This window comes from Aptenodytes forsteri, unplaced genomic scaffold (genome assembly GCF_000699145.1).
Source record: "Aptenodytes forsteri isolate BGI_AS27 unplaced genomic scaffold, ASM69914v1 Scaffold145, whole genome shotgun sequence".
Classification (NCBI taxonomy): Eukaryota; Metazoa; Chordata; class Aves; order Sphenisciformes; family Spheniscidae; genus Aptenodytes; species Aptenodytes forsteri.
The window spans coordinates 4127842-4145367 of record NW_008795122.1 but is presented as its reverse complement, the minus strand read 5'-3'; the positions used below and the strand labels follow the sequence as shown (position 1 = coordinate 4145367).

Here is a 17526-nt window from a genome sequence, read left to right as displayed (position 1 = left end):
AGGGGAGGGGGCGCCGGTAGCAGGGAAATGGGCGCCGGCGGGGCTCCCCGGGGAGGGACCGCGCTCGGGTGCCGGGCTCCCGCTTTCGCCTGCGGCTTCTCTGCCCCTGGGCCGGGGCGGGGGGCGGGGGGGGGAGCGAGTGAGCGAGTGGCTGTACGTCTGCCACAGCAGGGATGTGTTTCACCGTCAATATCGCAGCAGGCACCCAGATAATCCTCCTGCCGCGGACGGCAAAAGACAAAGGTGTGCTGGTGCTCGCTGTGAATGCTGGAACGCTTGAGACGGCTCAAATGCTGGAACGCTTGAGACGGCTCAAAACTCGTCAGTAGGAAGAGCAAAAAAGGAGGCTGGCGTGACTGTCATGTAGGTAAAGGGCATTGCTTGACTGGCAACAGCACAGGCTTAACCGTGTTTGGGCTAGGAACAGACATGCGGAGGAAAGCGCTGAGCATGGCTTTTCCCTGGAGTATTTCGCAGTGTGACATTTATCTTCTGCACTCCAAGTATCATCTCTTTGTACCTGAAACTTTCCACTTTGTTTTTCTGAGGAGCCAGGCTCTGCCTCAGCACTGGGTGGTCCTCCTGAAGCTACAGGACCACTGTGCATTCCCACCACTGCTGAAGGGATGGCGTCTGTTCCAGCTTGAATGTAGATGGTACTTCTGCAACATGTTAATCACTGAACTATAGAGGTATATTAACAAAACCGAAGCCTTTGCAGTCTGCCTGCATTTTTTCCTCCTCCTTCGCCTTCATTGCTCAGCTCTCTTTACTTTGGCTCTGGTGAGGTCACCTCACTGCTTTGCCAGTAAATTTTCCCCCAGGGCAGCGAAATTTCTAACTTGGAGGAAAAATAAGGGGTTGAAGAAGCCTGAGGAAACCATGAAGCATTTGAACAATAACTTTAGCTGAAGCCAGGCCTTAGGGACATGCCATACAAATGCCAGCATAGACACATTCCGCCCCCCTCCCCCCCAATGTCCTTTCAGAAATACCTGAAAGATGTATTTAAAATAGTATGAATGCCAGTATGTTCAGCTGCTGCTGGTCTTTCATTACCATCGTGGAGTGAGACAGATTTATCTAGCAAAAGCAAAAAATGGCAGAAGGAGAGGAGCCCATCTGAATGGCTAGAAGTGGTATTAGCAGGAGAGCTGGGTCTTTTGTTGGAATGAACACATGCCTCTCTCCCCTCAGCAATGCCTGCCATCCCCTGGGAGATACTGCTTTCTTGCCTGCCAGTAGGCCTGTCCCCGGTGCCTCCTTCCTTTGAGCCTTTGACAGGAAGCATGAGCTATTGCTGTCAGCCCATAGCGAGAACCTGCTCTGTCCCATGAGCTAATTGTGGCTCTGCCCTTGACACTCCTTGGGGCGCAAGGCGAGTCCGTCTGTGAATATCATTTTTCCCCCACACCCAGCTTTAAAATGGGGAGGAGGTGCCTTTCTCCGCTTCCCCCACAGGAGTTCATGAGACCTGCTCCCTGCAGGCTCCTGCTTGTCCTACGCACACAGAGCCCGTTGGGCATCTGACCATCTGCCTGAGCAAATGACAGGTTTGTTTGCTCCCTGCTAGCCGCCGGGGCAGGGCTGTGCCTGGGTGTGCCGCCTGCTGAAAAGCTAGCCCTGATTGCATGTTTGCACAAAGCTCTGAACAGATGCAACGGGCTCTGCTTTGACAAGGGTATTTTTAAATCCGCTCCAAACCCTTGTCAAGCCAGCTGTTCTACAAGTGAACTGAAGGGCATTGCCAAAGCCATGCGTCAGTAGAGGTAACGTACCCAGCAATTTGGAAATAAAGGGCCTCTATTCATAAGAGTTGAGCAAGGCACTTTCATGGGCCCAAAGACATGTTCTTGTCTTCTCTGTACCCTCAGAAGAAATAAGTCCATTTATTACCAGGCTGGTAGCTCTCCCCAGGAGAGCTGCATTGGGGAGTTGGGCGTTTTTTTGTTTCTTTAACTACGAGGAGCTGGGCTATGGTGCCGTGGCTGGGCTGGTGCCTGTCATGCAGCCAAAGGACTTTTTGTTTGTGCCTGTCACCTTGGTGGTCAGGTGCTTGTTGCCCAACTACTTGTAAAACCTCAACATGCTGGAGGTGCCTGCTGGCACGGCGTGGCAGTTAAAAGAAGTAGGTTACACATTTGGCCATGGGACAATGGGGCTTCATTCCCAAATCTGCACATGGGGGAGAGGCTCACAGCCCCTACAAGCAGCACTAGCAAGAAGCAAAACAGGCACATGAAGGGAGGGAGGAGGTTGAGGTGGCATGGGACACATACCTGAGCCATACCTCACGTGCTGCACTGCAGCGGGTATCCAAAGTCTCACAGATGGCCAGGGCAGTGCCATGCTTTCCTGGGGCTAAGGCTCAGTAGCAAAGCCCTCCCAGTTGTTGCCAGTGCCATTCGGTGATGAAGAACAGCCATGGGGCTCTTGTAGCAATGGTGAATTACAGTGTTCAGCTGCATGATGCAAGGCGGAATGCTGCCTCACAGCATGTGCTGGGACACTCCCTGTCCCCGTCCCCAGTACCCCAGTAAATACTAAGCCAGACAGGTGTGGGTGTTGTGGGGGGAGCCCCCTCCCTGCTGCGGCACAGCTGGGCATGACCATGGCTTGGCCAGAGCCGAGCTGGCGCTGCACCCTGGGCACAGGCTTTTCCCATGCTCCTGCCACTCATGCTGTGACACAGCCTGAAGTGGAAAAGGTTGTTTTTACTGTGGTTTTTGCAAAGCCACTCACAACCGATGCCATAGGAAAGGGGTTGCTTGTTTGATTGTTTTTCCTCCTTTCACATTCCTGGAAAGAGGGGCCAGCACGAGGCAGGCACTGTGGTGCAGGACCATGAGTCAGGAGGGCTGGGCTCACCGCCTGCCTCTCCCTGGGGCTCTCGGGGTAGCCGGGCCAAGTCACAGCCCTGTGAGATGCTTGGCTTACAGCTGAACCACACGGCCAAAACTGCCAACCTTGTCCTGGGTTTTCCCTTAGCCTTGTCCCGCGTTGCCTGCCCAGCACCAACCGTGCTCAGAGCTGGCTTGGATTGCTGCTGCCTTGTGGCCTCATGCACCACAGGCTGAGGGATTCCAGCCTTTGCTAGAGGCAAGGCTCCCCTTCAGCATGGGCTGGGGTGGCAGGGACTTTAGCTCCTTCTCTTCCCCAGGCCACAGCAGCTCTCACCAGCGGGATTGCCTCTCTCGCTATGGGGTTGGGCCTCCCACCAGAGGCTCTGGGACACGTCATGCCCAGTATTAACAGCTTGTGCTGCTCCACTTGGTGCGTGTGTATGGAATACACGTGCAGTGGGCCTGAGTGAGTAACTCCGTAGCTCACTGGGCTTGTCGTTCACTGGGAGAGGAGCCCTGGATTTGCTCTGAACAGGTAGAAAGACTGACTGAGCTCTCTGTTAAGGTGCTGGCTGGAAAGGGGAACGTGTCAGTTCCTGAGACTGGGCCTGCATTTGCGCCAAAAACTGATATAAACCAGCAGCTCCAGGACTTAGGCTCCAGCAGTGAAGGCCCTTAGGAGCCTGCATTCGTCACTAGGCATCAGTGAGTGCTGGGTGTCTCCTGCTCAGACCCCAGGAGTGCTGCAGATCAGCAGAATTTCTGCCAGCTATCTGCTCTGACAGGAAAGCAACTGGCCACTTTACGTTCATCAGCGTAACAGCTATGAAACGGGCTTTCAGATCACTGCTTGGCAGTAAATGCAGCGAATCCTTATGGTCTATATAGTCCTCAGCTGCTTGATGCTGTTCAGCTGCAGGCAGTGCGTACAAGTCCAGTGAGTGGTGCTCAAGGCAAACACAGCGTTGAGCTCCACACAAGGAAAGTGGCAGGTGCCAAAAAGCAAGACCAAAACTGGTGGAAGGCCATGCAAATCTATATTTTTATGCCAGAGTGCTTAGTCAAGAAGGGGGAGAGCTAGGTACAATTCCCTTTCACGTCACAGAGACCAAAACCCATATCCTCTCTGCCTCCTAATGGCCTTCACCGCCAGGCGTAAGATGTTCCACAGGAAGGTGCTTCCAGCCCAAATGTTGAAGTGCTTCTACTTCAGACAGAAAAATGAAGCATTTGTTGGCCCCAAGAAAAAGCCTCTCTACTGACCAAACATCGCTGCACCCTTTGGAAAGAGGACTGGGTTCTCTTAGCCCTGCTCCAATTTCATAGACAAGAGCAAAGCACACACTAGAGAACAAATGGGATCCAGATCTCCGCTCCCTGATGCGAGTGCTTTTATCATTAGATTATAAGGTCCAAGTCATTCTTTCCTCCCCATCTGATCTTGTCCCCGGAGCATGCAGATTAAAAGGCTCAAGCGGTCTTAACGCCCATGTTTCTTGAAGGCCAGTGTCCTGCATCCTCTCCCCAGGTTCACACCTGCTGGCGTACTTGCCATTACAGACAGGGGAGGCTGTTGCTGCTTCTAATCAGATTTCTCTTAGTAGCACAAGCTGCCCAAATCCCAGGACAGAAGCTTACGGTTCAGATTCCTGGCACTCTGCTGCATCAAATGAGGTTTTATGTGCAGGATCATACGTCGCACCTTGGCAGAGATTCATTCGTACGATCCAAACCTCCCAAATGCTGGGTGGGGATTGGAATGGAGGGGCTGCTGCCCAAGCGTCCTCCGATTTCTTTCTCTTTCCAGACTAGAATCTTCTTCCCTGTCCTCACTCTGATGAACTGTGTCCTGCAATCACACAGCTCCCCCAGATACTATTTTCTGAGAAATTGTGAGTTCCTGGTGGGAGCAGTCGCTTAGGCAGAAGAACCACCTTGACTGAATGCACCAAAGGCAATTGGAAGTTCTATCATTATTTCAAAGTCGCACTAGAAAAGACCTAATTTTCATTTAATTAGGGACATGTCCCCACCTGCTGTGAAATATTATTATGGTGCTTATTTTCATCTTCACCATTTCTTTTGCTTTTTCTTCTTTCGAAGAGCTAAGCAAGTTGAGCTTTGGGAAGACTCAATTACTTTGAGGTGTGTTGGCAATATTTACTTCAGGATCAGCTTCTTGTATGATAAGCTGCAAGGGGCCTGGCACGTGTCATTTTACTGTAAGACCGCTCTTGCAGACACACATGCACGCACTCCCCTTTTTCACAAGCCCTCCTCACCACTTTTACCCCTGTGGCCTGCTGGCTGCTCGCACTGGAAAAGGCTGCCTTTGCAGGGATGGGGCCCACGGCTCTGTTCCTTGTTGGCCTGCCACATTTCTGCCTATGCAAACACCGGGGTGTGGGTGTGACCTCACTCCTCGTATTACAGCCAGGTTTGGATGTCTTCAGCTGCTCTTCTGCGTCCAGACTGTGCAGACAAAAGCAGCTCACGGCGCTGACCACCCTCTTTATTTCCACAGATGCGCAGGGCACATGCATGGGTTACACTCACGTTGTCAAGGGCAGGCATTCCCCAGCGATACACCATTAGACACTTTTTCCACACGCGGGCTGGAAGCCCAGTGTTCTCATGTGACTCCAGAAGCTGAGGCAACGGACACGTGTCTCTGTGTTAACCCAGCCCTGGAGACAGCCCCACCCCAGGAGCTCAGAGCACAGCCAAGCACCCTTTGGTTTCAGGCTCCAAATCTCAGAGGATCAGACTTAAATGATTAGCTCTGAGGACTGCGATTCTGGAGACGGTCCTTTATCGACCCACACGCTACCACTGACAGTGAGCACTGCCCACGGGGCTGGGGGTGAAGATTGCAGTCAGGCTAAGCTGGACTGCAGCCTGGGTTGCCAGGCCCCCTGCCAGCCAGGGCTGCAGATGTGATGCTTGCAGAGTGCATTAGCTCTGAAGAAAGTGCTCATCCCTCTCTCTCTCTCCATCTGCTGAAACTGGTTGGCAAAGGAGAGAAAGAATTTAGCACTGCGCGGAGCTTGGTTATCCAGAAAGGCAAGAGGAAAAAAACAGAGATAGAAATAAAGGGTGATCAGTAATCATGCCTTTAATAGCTTGTAAATATTTTTTTAAATTCCAGGCAACTAAGATGTACATTTGTTGTGTATATCTGACATCTGAAAAAAATGAGTCCGCAATCTGTTCCGTTTCATCCCTTTTCTAAAGCACATAAATTAAAGTATCAGTCACCCCAATATACAACAGTTTTATGAAGAAAAAAGTCTTGTTCTGTTTTTACAATTCAGTGTCACCTTTTTATCTGAAGCATTAGCTAGAGTTTTAGCTAGATAACTGTCTTACAACAAATAGGAAAACTCAGAACTTAGGCTGTCCAGAAAAAGTCAAGAAATTTCCACTCCCTGCTCTCAAACTCCACTTCCTAATAAAGCATCAGAGTAACATTTTCATTTCCCACTAGAAAACGAAAGACCCCAAAAACTCTTCAAACACACCTGGGAAACACTGTTTGGACCACAGAGCTTATTAAACTTAAAAAATTAACAGTGCAACAATTTCCCCTTCTACAACTTCAACACAGAACCTGAATTCACATCGGTATGAACAAGGATAGACAACGCCAGACTGCAAGTAGCCGCTGGTGCCTGGAGCTGCTAAACAGCCTCCCACACTTGATTTCGGTATCCAGTAAATGCTCTCAGCTTTGAGAGCACCTGCAGGCTCGGGGACCCCAGGCCACTCAGCGGTTCAGGCTGAGGCCATTTCAGCATCCCCTTGCTGAACTCGGCTCAACCCTGCCTCACACAACCGGGATTTGAATCCGGATGGGAAGACGCTGAGCACCCTCCTCTCGCACTGGTGCTGGGGCTCAGCGCTTGGCACGATTCAGCCACATAGCTCTGGCCACCACCCAGTATTATTCCCACTGAAACTGGGGACAGGCTTCTTGCTGATTTTTGTAGCTGCAGGATCACTGTATTAGCAATACCGCATGGGCCTTGACGGAGGGGGTTGCTCTTGCCTTCTTCCCATTGGGGGGTCCATGGGTGCCGTGTACCTGGGGCTGCTCCTCATCAGCCTGCTTGGGAGCTCGTGGGAATAGCCTGTGCTCTAGCATAAGGTAGACCACGTACAGGAAAATGGGAGGCAGGCAGAAACAGCTCATCTGGCTGATGTCTTCATCCATTCCCTAGCACTGAATAGAAAACCTCTGATCTAGGGGAAAAGAAAACTTAAAGATGAAAGAACACAAAAATAGAGCAAAAACGTGACCTTTACTGCTTTTTCATCTCCTGCTGTTTTGACTAAAGAACCTGATCTGTAAGTGCAGCTAACTCCAGAGACGAACGTACTCTTTCACAGTCTTGTGTGTGTGCAGCACTAGAACAAAGTCACAATTACAGGTGCAAAGGAACAACGTTACAGTCCTCAGAAGACCTACTCTGTGCACTCACCAACAGCTTGAGTTTGCTGATAAAGTTAAGCAAAGAGGTTCATTCTTCTTGAGCACAAATGAAAATCCATCAAAGCAGCTTCTATTACAGAGAGATTCTAAACTGACATAAATAATTATAGTCTTGATTAAAAATAATATATTATTCTAGATTTTTGTTTTTTTAGTTTTCATGTAAAACCCCTATACTCTTGACATCTAGGAACAAAGACAAAATAAAAACCAGGCACTTGCTGTGCCTTCTCAAGCACTATTGTGGTGTTTAAGGGACACAGAGGAACTTAACAAATGAGATTAATGCCTACAGTGGAAAACGAGAGGAGTTCTTCATGCCGTTGGCTTTTTCAAGTCTCGGATTTGCTTAATTAGGTAGTTCTTCTCATCAGTGAATTGTTCATCATCCGTCCTCTCCTTCTGGAAATTGCTCAGAAACTCAATTAGCTTAGGTTGGTTTTTCAACAGGATCTCCACAATAGGCTGTGTTTTGTTTGGACTGGCCACAAAAACCTAACATGCAAACAAAACCAGGCACAGGGAGACAGAGAGAGAGAGAGAGAGAGAGAGAGAGAGAGAGAGAGAGAGAGAGAGAGAGAGAGAGAGAGAGAGAGAGAGAGAGAGAGAGAGAGAGAGAGAGAGAGAGAGAGAGAGAGAGAGAGAGAGAGAGAGAGAGAGAGAGAGAGAGAGAGAGAGAGAGAGAGAGAGAGAGAGAGAGAGAGAGAGAGAGAGAGAGAGAGAGAGAGAGAGAGAGAGAGAGAGAGAGAGAGAGAGAGAGAGAGAGAGAGAGAGAGAGAGAGAGAGAGAGAGAGAGAGAGAGAGAGAGAGAGAGAGAGAGAGAGAGAGAAGGAGGGGGGGAGAGGGAGAGGAACATCAGTCACAACATCCCCGTAAGTTATTTTCTAACAAGTCACCTGAAGGCTGGCAGGCAGATACTCTGCTGCTACACACCTTGTCCCAAGGCAGAGAGAGAGGAGTTACAAACATGTTGGTTCAACAGCAAACTGAAGTAAAGCTATAACTGTGTGTGATATCGCTTCCCTTTAATTTTGCTCTTTGTTGATAAAAGCATTTGACTGTAAACGCAGCTGTTGAGAGCGAGCTATCAATTCTCAGCCTCTTCCACATGCAAGACTTAAATACACAGAAATTAATTATCAGGAGAATGGAAAAGCTTTGTGTCAGTATTGATATCATTTCCATACTAAACCAGGTCTAAACTTAGACTTGCCAACTTTGTTTTGGTTTGGAAAAATAAGTCAGAGGCTCCACTTCCCTCTGCCTAATCCATTCATGGGAGCATGGAAATTTCCAGCAGCAGGAGCAGGAGCAGGAGCGCCATGGTGCGCCTGGTGCCTTTGCTGCCCTCGCCGAGCAGAGGAGGGTGGCAATGCAGGGAGGTGATGTGAGACACAGATACGCACCTGGCACAGCCAGCCCAGCGCTGTGGGCTTACTGGTCTTCTCAGATAGCAGTTTTTAAGGATAAACCTAGCCGTGCTGTGATTTTTCCTCCTGTAATGCCTAAAGCCGCAGAGTTTTCCAGCTCTGAACACAACCCCCTATGCTGTGACACTGTTTCTTTAACATTTTCTCTGCCTTATACGTGGGCTGACGACAGGAAACTTAAGGCTGGTTGTAAAGGCCAGCGGTGACAAGCTCTTCCCAGGGACCTCAAGATGCCACGGAGATGGGGGCTCTGCGGACATCGGTCAGGAGGGGCAGACGGGGCAGGGGGCCGGTGGTGCGAACACACGCACAGCACACCCTTGGCCACCCCGAGAGGAGCTCTCACATCTGGCTCACACTGAGGTTACCATGGCTGGTCAACAAAACACCGCCCGAGCGCTTGTGCAACGACATAAATAACTCGAGTTATTCTCTACCCGACGAGAAGAAATTAAGGATGGACAGGACTGGAAAATGTCCAGTTTCCCTCCAAGCCTGTTCAAACCCGAATGAAAACAAACATCTGCTGACAGTACAGAATGGCATGTTGTCCGGCTGAGCGCAGGCGGCACCACCACTTGACCGGCCCTGGGGCCGCTGGCTCCAGACCTGGGCCTCTTCTGCAGGTTCATTTATCTCCGCTGAGATTGTGCCCACATGAAAACCTGGGCCACGTGCAGCTGCGCAGGGAGCTGCCGCGTTACGTGATGAGGAACACGCACACACCGTCCTAGGGGGCTGCGTTACACGTTACGTGATGAGGAACACGCACACACCATCCTAGGGGGCTGCGTTACAGCCCCTTGCCCCCAGAAACAATGCCTGGTAAAGCCTGGGACAGGATTCAGACCGGACACATCGTTCGGCTTCATACATCCCAATTAGGGGATGTTATACGAGTGGTGTGGAAAATGCCACACGTGGGGAATGTGGGGAAGGAATGGGGCTTGGCACACATCAACAGTACCACACTAAGTACTTCTGCCCAGACAGGGAGGTAAGACTATTTTTTTAATTCCATAAAGGTGAGGCAAAGCATCTACTCTTAAACCCTGGCATCCTGATGCCATAAGAGCCCTAATCCCTGCCTATGCTTTTGTCTCCTCTGGATCCCTCCTCCTCAGGTCGCTCCTAAGAGTCCCTGCTTCAAGGTACTTTTCCCTCTGCTCTGGGGAAAGAGCTGCAACCTCTGCCATGCTGGGTGAACGCTCCCAGGCCCCAAGTCTTTTACAAAGGTTTCCTTGATCTAGTGGCCAGGCTGCGGTCCCTGTGACAGTATAGTACCTACAGTTATTCACACCATCTTTGCACAGGCCTCCACATTGCCTTTCTCTGATTTCCCTGAGCTACAATCTCAAATAATTTCTTTTTATGCCTACTTGCCATCTAAAACTTATTAACAGTAGCACCAACAGCCCCAACTCCCAAGGATCCCTTCAGAGATCTCTAAAATAGAGCTTTAATAGATACTCTAAAATAACAGCTTTCCCACGAGATGCTCCAAGCACTCCAAGTGCAACATCGTCAATCGTATCCTGGGCTGCATCCAGAGAAGCGTGGCCAGTAGGTCGAGGGAGGTGATTCTGCCCCTCTACTCTGCTCTGGTGAGACCCCACCTGGAGTACTGTGTCCAGCTCTGGAGCCCTCAGCATAAGAAAGACATGGACCTGTTGGAGCAGGTCCAGAAGAGGGCCACGAAAATGATCAGGGGGATGGAACACCTCCCCTATAAGGAAAGGCTGAGAGAGTTGGGGTTGTTCAGCCTGGATTTGTTCCAGGTTGTTCTTGGGGTTGTTCTTGGGGTTGTTCTCAGGGTTGTTCTTGGGGTTGTTCTCCCTGGCTTTGGGGAGACCTTATTGCAGCCTATCAGTACTTAAAGGGGGCTTATAAAAAAGATGGTGGCAAACTTTTTAGCAGGGCCTGTTGCGACAGGACAAGGGGGAATGGCTTTAAACTAAAGGGGGGTAGATATAGACTAGATATAAGGAAGACATTTTTTATGCTGAGGGTGGTGAAACACTGGCATAGGTTGCCCAGAGAGGTGGTGGATGCCCCATCCCTGGAAACCTTCAAGGTCAGGTTGGACGGGGCTCTGAGCAACCTGACCTAGTTGAAGATGTCCCTGCCCACGGCAGGGGGGTTGGACTAGATGACCTTTAGAGATCCCTTCCAACCCAAACTGTTCTATGATTCTATGATTCTGTGATCTTACCAGGGACACATCTATCAGTGGGTCGGACAGCCAGTTCACAGCTCTCACTACACTTGATGGACTGTTGATAGCTGACTGTTCTGTCACTGCCTGCAGCATCTGAAAGCAATATCCCTTCCCTTGCAAATAACTTTGGTATGCTGCTATTGATGCATTGGTTCCCCATATGAGAAATAAAGGGTTTGGGGGTGTAAATCACTACTGAATGTACTTTACAGCTTCCAGTCTGTGCCTTATCTAAGGAATATGAATCTTGAAATCTCGTGGGTATGAATGTTTGGCTCTGGCTGAGACTGCGGCAGTTCATGCTCTCAGCTCGAGCAGCCCCACGATGCAGCTCCCCACGCGCTGACCTACAGCAGGTCACCATGCTGATGGAGGCTGGATACTTCCAGGATTTGGACCGTGATTAAGCCCTAAATCGTCTGGACAAGCTTCCTTTGAGAAAAGCAGTACGTAAGCCTACGGCCAGGGGTGAGGAAGGTAACCGTTACAGATCTTCATTAAAAGTTTTTCATTTTGGAGTTCAGTTCTCTCTTTGTGACCAGGAGAAGAAAATGATCAAGTAAACTGACAGGACCCATATTTTCAGAAATAATCTGATTACGGCCTGACCTTGAAGTGCTGAACATCTTCCTTCAATGAATATTAGGCCTCCTTATAAAGATAACTGAAGGCTGACTCTCAAAATGAAGAAATCTAAATCATTCTTCTTGTAAAAGCTATCTGGTCTGAAAACAGAACTGCAAGGCTGTAGTAAATACCAGTGTTTCATATTGGTCCTACAGCTGGTATTACCAGAGCAAATAATTAAAGAACTTAGTTTAATAGAAGACATCACATCCTGTTTATCTTCCTGCTCGATTAGTTATAGATTATAATCTTCCCCTTGCAAAACTGTCAAACTGAACATTCAAACACAGATCATCTTGACTGCCAGTCTTGCTCAGTGTCAACAGGGACTCGTAAAGAGAGAATGTTAAAGGACCAGAAAATTCCTGAAATGCTATTCAATACTTCGGCTAAGCAAACAGAATCAATTCTGCCAGTATCAACTAATCAGCTTCACAAAGCCCAGCATTAGGACCACCACAAGGCTTTACTTTTAAAAAAGCCCCCCACATTCAGAACTCTGTATTGTCACAGAGGAGGAGATAAATCCCTGAAAACAGAAATCATTTTTAATGCTATCTGGAACATTTCTACTAAAATGAAGTATTAACTGAAGCTAAAACACTTCACAGAGAACTTTGTTTAACCTATGGTTTTATTATGAAGGGTTGCGTGTTCTAGAGCACTTAGTTCAGATATATGAGAGAGACAGAGACCAAAATAAAGAGAGTACTCATATTAAAATTCCAACTCTAAACATAGCTGTTTCGGCACAGTTCCATTGTGTGAATATTTGCAAAAGGCCTGGAATGAAAATCAACTCTGAAGCTTCAAAAGTTGTCCAAAGTGGAACTGTTGCTGTCTTCTCCGTTAAAAGTCATACACTGGATTTCTTCAAATACCAGAATCACTTGATTAGAGAACCTGACCTTGTTTCCTTACAATTAATAACCAGGCATCACCACCCGCTGGGACTACAGCAGAGCAAAAGCGATTACAGACGTTGGATACCCTGGATTAGGTATTTTAAGACTTACTCTGGGGTCATGCACAATCTTACTGTGTCAGGAAACTGCACACAAAAGTGCCTTATGGTTCATGTTGCTTATAGTGTAATGCTTCGCATAACACTTCTTGCCCTATAAACTCTCCAGCTAAGAAACAGAGAGGACACATCCCCACAGACGTGGTTTCAGCTTCGTACCAAGTGGAAACTGTCGGTACAGTCAAATTATGTGAGACCATTTGCAGAGCAAGCTGCAGGAGGTAGCTCTGTAATGTGCACGAAAGAGAACGGAAAAATGAAACTAAGGTCACAAAACACAGTGTACCCATTCTATTTTTAGATTTAAACAGTAAAATATATCTTGCTAAATGTCTGCTTAAGAACAAGAAAGTTGCATAATCCCAATTTACCGCTACAGGGTGTTTTCCTCAAAATAATCTAATTGTTTATGTGAAAGCCAAGAGAGCTTGTTATTAGCCTTTATTTGTAAATGCGTAAGGTCAAAGAGATACCCGCACCACGTTCACATATGTCTGAAAGATTTGGTCTCCCCTACAGGCAAACTCAAAGCAGGCTCCACTAATAAAGAGTCACAAATCCATCACAGGAGCTGAAGAGCCCTTCCCAATATTTGGTCCTCAAAGGGTGCATGCTCAAGACGGAGACCTCTCCACTGAAATCAGTGCAGAGAAGAACCGGTGACTCTCAAAGCCTACAACTCTAGGTAACCCCATTGGGTTATTTACGGAGGAGGAGGAAAGGGGTGAGGTGTGTTAGCTTTTCTTGATGATTAAATACTGGCTAATCCTCATGCATACATTGTCTGGGACACCCAGCTTTACAAAGCAGCCGCAGGCCTTTAGGATGGTGCCACAAGGCAGAAGCTCCATTTTGCTCAGGCAAAAGGAAGAGAAGGAGCTGGAGCTAGGAGGAAGATCAAGCATTCAATGGAGAATGGAAGGAGGCACTGCAAGTGGGCGCTCTGTTTGTCTTCAATTTCCCATCCTGGATGAGTGAAATGTTCTCAGAGCTTGAAGGGGTACTGGCATTTTCAGCCACGAAATGTTCCTGCAAAATATTTTTGCACTAGAGGTGCTCATCATTTTCATCTCTATCTTACAGTTTTGAATCTTCAATAATTAGAAATTGCAAGGAGGTAAGAGTCATACGCCTTTTTTGGGGTCAGCTGGGGCCTGGGAGTGTTGGAATCTGGATGCTTACAAAACAAGCACTTTTTCATTTCAACTGTGTCTAACTGGTGAAACATCTAAATCAGGTAATTTAAACCCAGATCTTTTGGCAGCTCAGACAGAGCAGCAAGTGTCCACTTCTCAGCAGACCTTTGATTTCAGATCACTGTGGTTAGCCTACTGTAATTTCAACCAGGACTGCACAGGTGTTTTGCCAGCACAATTTAAAAATGCAGGCACAGTTTAAAATTTATGAGATTAAAAGCTGAGCACAAGATTCCTCTCTGAGTTACATTAACATGGAATCATTAGAGCTGACGAGAACCGGGCTGAGGGACACTAACCCAGAAACAGGAGGCAGGGACACTGCAGAACAGGGCACAACCAGCCAGTAGTGTTTTCCCCCATTCTCTTAAATATTTAAGGATTTCCTTTAGTAGTTCTCAAGAAGTTAGAATTCAATTTAAGAAGTGAAATAAGAGGAAAACGCTCTTCTCTGACCCTCTCTACAAAGCTAATTCACAATGCAATTTTCTGTAACATACCCTATAACTACCCTGCCCACCAGGGAGAAGCTGAGTGCTTCTACAAGCAGCTAGCCCAGATCCTCAGTGAGGACCTCAAAGGGGAGCTCTGCTGCACCTCTAGAGTTACTCCAGTGCACTGCTGGTAGTTATAAACAGTTTCCAGCTGATCAGGTTCTGCTCTGAGTCTGCAATTTCCCCACAATGAGCACTGTGCATGTGAGATAGCGTGAGGCACACCATGGCACCGCTTAAATGCTGCTGATGGGTACCGCTGGAAAAAAACAACAGCATCCCATGGAGGTTACTATCTGGACAGAGTTTGGCCCTTTGAACTGAAGAGACAGAACATTAACACCACGCGCTGTTTGTTTTGCTGGGCACCCGAAGGCCTCAGCGTTATGTCCACATGGTAGCAGTCGCAAGCGGTCAAGCAAGGCTGAGCCTACAGTATCTCCACTCTAACTGGAAACGGGACGCAACACACTGGAAAAGGAAAGGAAGGGAGGAATGGGAGAAACAGCAATGCATGACATGGTTGCACACTGGAATCCTTTCAAGTTATTCCAAATCCTTTCAAATGCCTCTTAAAATAAGCAAAATCAGCTGTTCCCAAGGCCTGGGTCATGCCTATCATTAATTCAGGAACAGCAACTCATGTGTTTCATACATAAAAATCTGGCATTTATTCACAGAGTGGCTAAGAGACTCCAATCCTCTGATTCCTTCCCTCCACAGGCACCTCAAAGGCTGCAAGTGTTTGGAGCCTGACTGCTCTCTTATCTTGGAGCCACATACCTCCTGATAAGGAGGAGGAGTAGAAGTTACTCACAGTGGTTCAGCTGACTGTGGAGGAAGTCAGCAAGGGAACAGCTTACCAAGCTGCTTATTTCAGGGAGGGATTTTTTTTTTTTTTAATCCTCCTTGAAGCTTTTTTTTTTTTTGGAATCGAAAAGGTTTTTGGAGAAGCCACACATCCTCTAAGCCTCCACACTGAAAATCTGAAAGCTTTTTTCCAAATCAGAAATGGCAGAAGTACAAAACTCAACAAGTCACCCTGAATTTGTGGAGGATGATGTAACCTTTTCACAATAGCATGCCTTTTGGCATGATCTGGTATCTTTCTTAACCATCTTGGGGAAGAATATCCTTACAGGCTCAATATTCCTCTTCTGAAAATCATTAACAACTCTATTTACATAGCTTGAAATTAATGTGTTCATTCCAAATTAAAGGTAGTTTTGCATAATAACAATCCAACTCACCCTCGGTCCCAGAGGAGAGAATTTTTTTGATAGGAAAACAGTAAACTTTTCACTTATTAACATTAATCATCATGAAAAAAGGGACACTGGTTGGGTCTGGTAATTGTTTAAGATGGCATTAATGATCACTGCAAAAGGACGGAAGGATTAAACTCATTTCAAGCTCAGATTTACCAAATCTGTTTAATACCTTTAAAAGCAAATTGTTTTCATACTGATGCACAGCGCTAGCACCATCTACTTTTGGTCTTAATGTAGAGTTTTAGGACTTTTTTTTTTAATCTTTACCCAGAATCACATGGTAAAATGACCTAAGAGTTGGGGGAAGGTACCTTGGATACGACCTAGAAGCTGTGTATTTTGTTACCCGTAGCATCTACCTCATCGCTACTTGAGTGACTACCCTCAGCCCAAACCAAAATGATGCTGCTTTAGATCTCACCTGAAGGAAAGCAAACAGAAATCAGAGGCTGAGTGATAGAAAGGTTTTCAATTAAGGCGTTCTCAAATACTGGAAGTGACTGTAAACCCCAACCTTTGCCTTAATTTTCTGGGCTTCCTCTTGCCCATCCTGAAAGACACTTTTATGTGGCAAAGAGGAAGTCTGCCACCTCTACAGCTCATACTAGCTCACCTTGAACACATGGAATGCTTCAAACTGAATGTTGGGGCTTTTATCTCGCAGCAAGTTCATCATCAGCTTCAGATTTTCTGGTTTGCTGATGTATTTTGTCATGATGGCAAAGTTGTGTCGGTCCAGAATCAATTCACCCAGCAGCTATAGAGACAATTAAAAAAACCCTCAGGTTTCTCAGTGCACCACATTATTTTTGAATGTAAAGAAAGCAGCAACATGTTTTAATGCTTGCCTAAGAGGTTTCAATGTCACTACCTTTTAAAAAAAAGTAACTACATTTGTTATCATGCAGTGAGTTACTTAATGCCCAGTAATGCTCATCTTCTAAATACTACAGAGAGGGATCCCACATACGGCTGGGTGTAAGAGGAGCTGGTGTGAGTCAGCTAGGACAGAAGCAAGTGTAGTGCAGCTGTCCCACAAAGACACCTTCATTTCATTCGGATGTTACATTAACACGCTTATCTGCTCCCATCTGCAGGTCATGTCAGACTTGGTGCTGTAGCAGCAAGCAGCACCAGACAAACAGAGACTATCACATTACTCGCAAGTTCATTTTAACCTACGTTCTGAACCAAAGTACAGATTTGAGGTCAGAGGAAAAATGATAGTGCTTGTTCCATAGAAACGGCCCAAATGCTTCGCCAGAGATCCAGGAAATAAAAGTCACAGCGAGCTCTTGTGCCTTTTAAGAGCAGCATCCCCAAGCACTTATTTCTTTTTTGTTAGAAAGGACGTGGCTGCTCCATTGCGATACATGCATCTTGATATTCTGCATAACGTGGAGTTCAAATTTAGAAGGAAAGTGCTGAGAAACTTTACTTTACCTTCAAAGACTGTCTCTTTGTTACATAATTCTCAGAATGAAGGAGTTTTTCATAATCCTCAAAGATCTAGAATAACAAGAAAACACAAATGCATCCGATTCATGTCCATCCTTCCTCCTCCCGGTCCTTCCCACCCCAGAGGAGCAGCAGAGGCCACAGCAGTGCCACACTCTAACACTTCACTGCAATGCCAGGCCCAGCTCTCACGGCCTTTTTTCTTGGCTGCTTATCACGCAGTGAATTAATGCCCAGGAACACTCCTCTTCCAAATACTGCAGAGAGGGATACCACATATGGACTGGAAGTATCAGGAGCTAGTGTGAGCCAACTAGGACAGAAGTAAGCCAGTGCCTGTACAGACTTCTCTTACAAGAGGGTGAATCTGCTGCCAGGACACATGGGTCCAGCATGTAACATCCACTCTCTCATATCGTGGTCATGACTTGCTTTGTGATTTAACGCAATACCCCGAACAGGTGACGGCGCAT

The 17526-nt window shown here is 47.4% G+C and overlaps 1 protein-coding gene across 1 annotated transcript in view; it reads right to left on the bottom strand.

The window, feature by feature from the left end:
* Window positions 1–5943: 5943 nt before the first annotated feature.
* Window positions 5944–17526, bottom strand: part of CAB39L (calcium binding protein 39 like) — a 49318-nt gene continuing 37735 nt past the window's right edge. The window contains exons 7-9 of the mRNA XM_009277148.2: window positions 17039–17104; window positions 16209–16352; window positions 5944–7830 (exon numbers count right to left, since the gene is read on the bottom strand). Coding sequence (XP_009275423.1) covers window positions 7651–7830; window positions 16209–16352; window positions 17039–17104 — 390 coding nt within the window. The 3' untranslated portion in view covers window positions 5944–7650. The remainder of the gene's footprint in view (window positions 7831–16208; window positions 16353–17038; window positions 17105–17526) is intronic.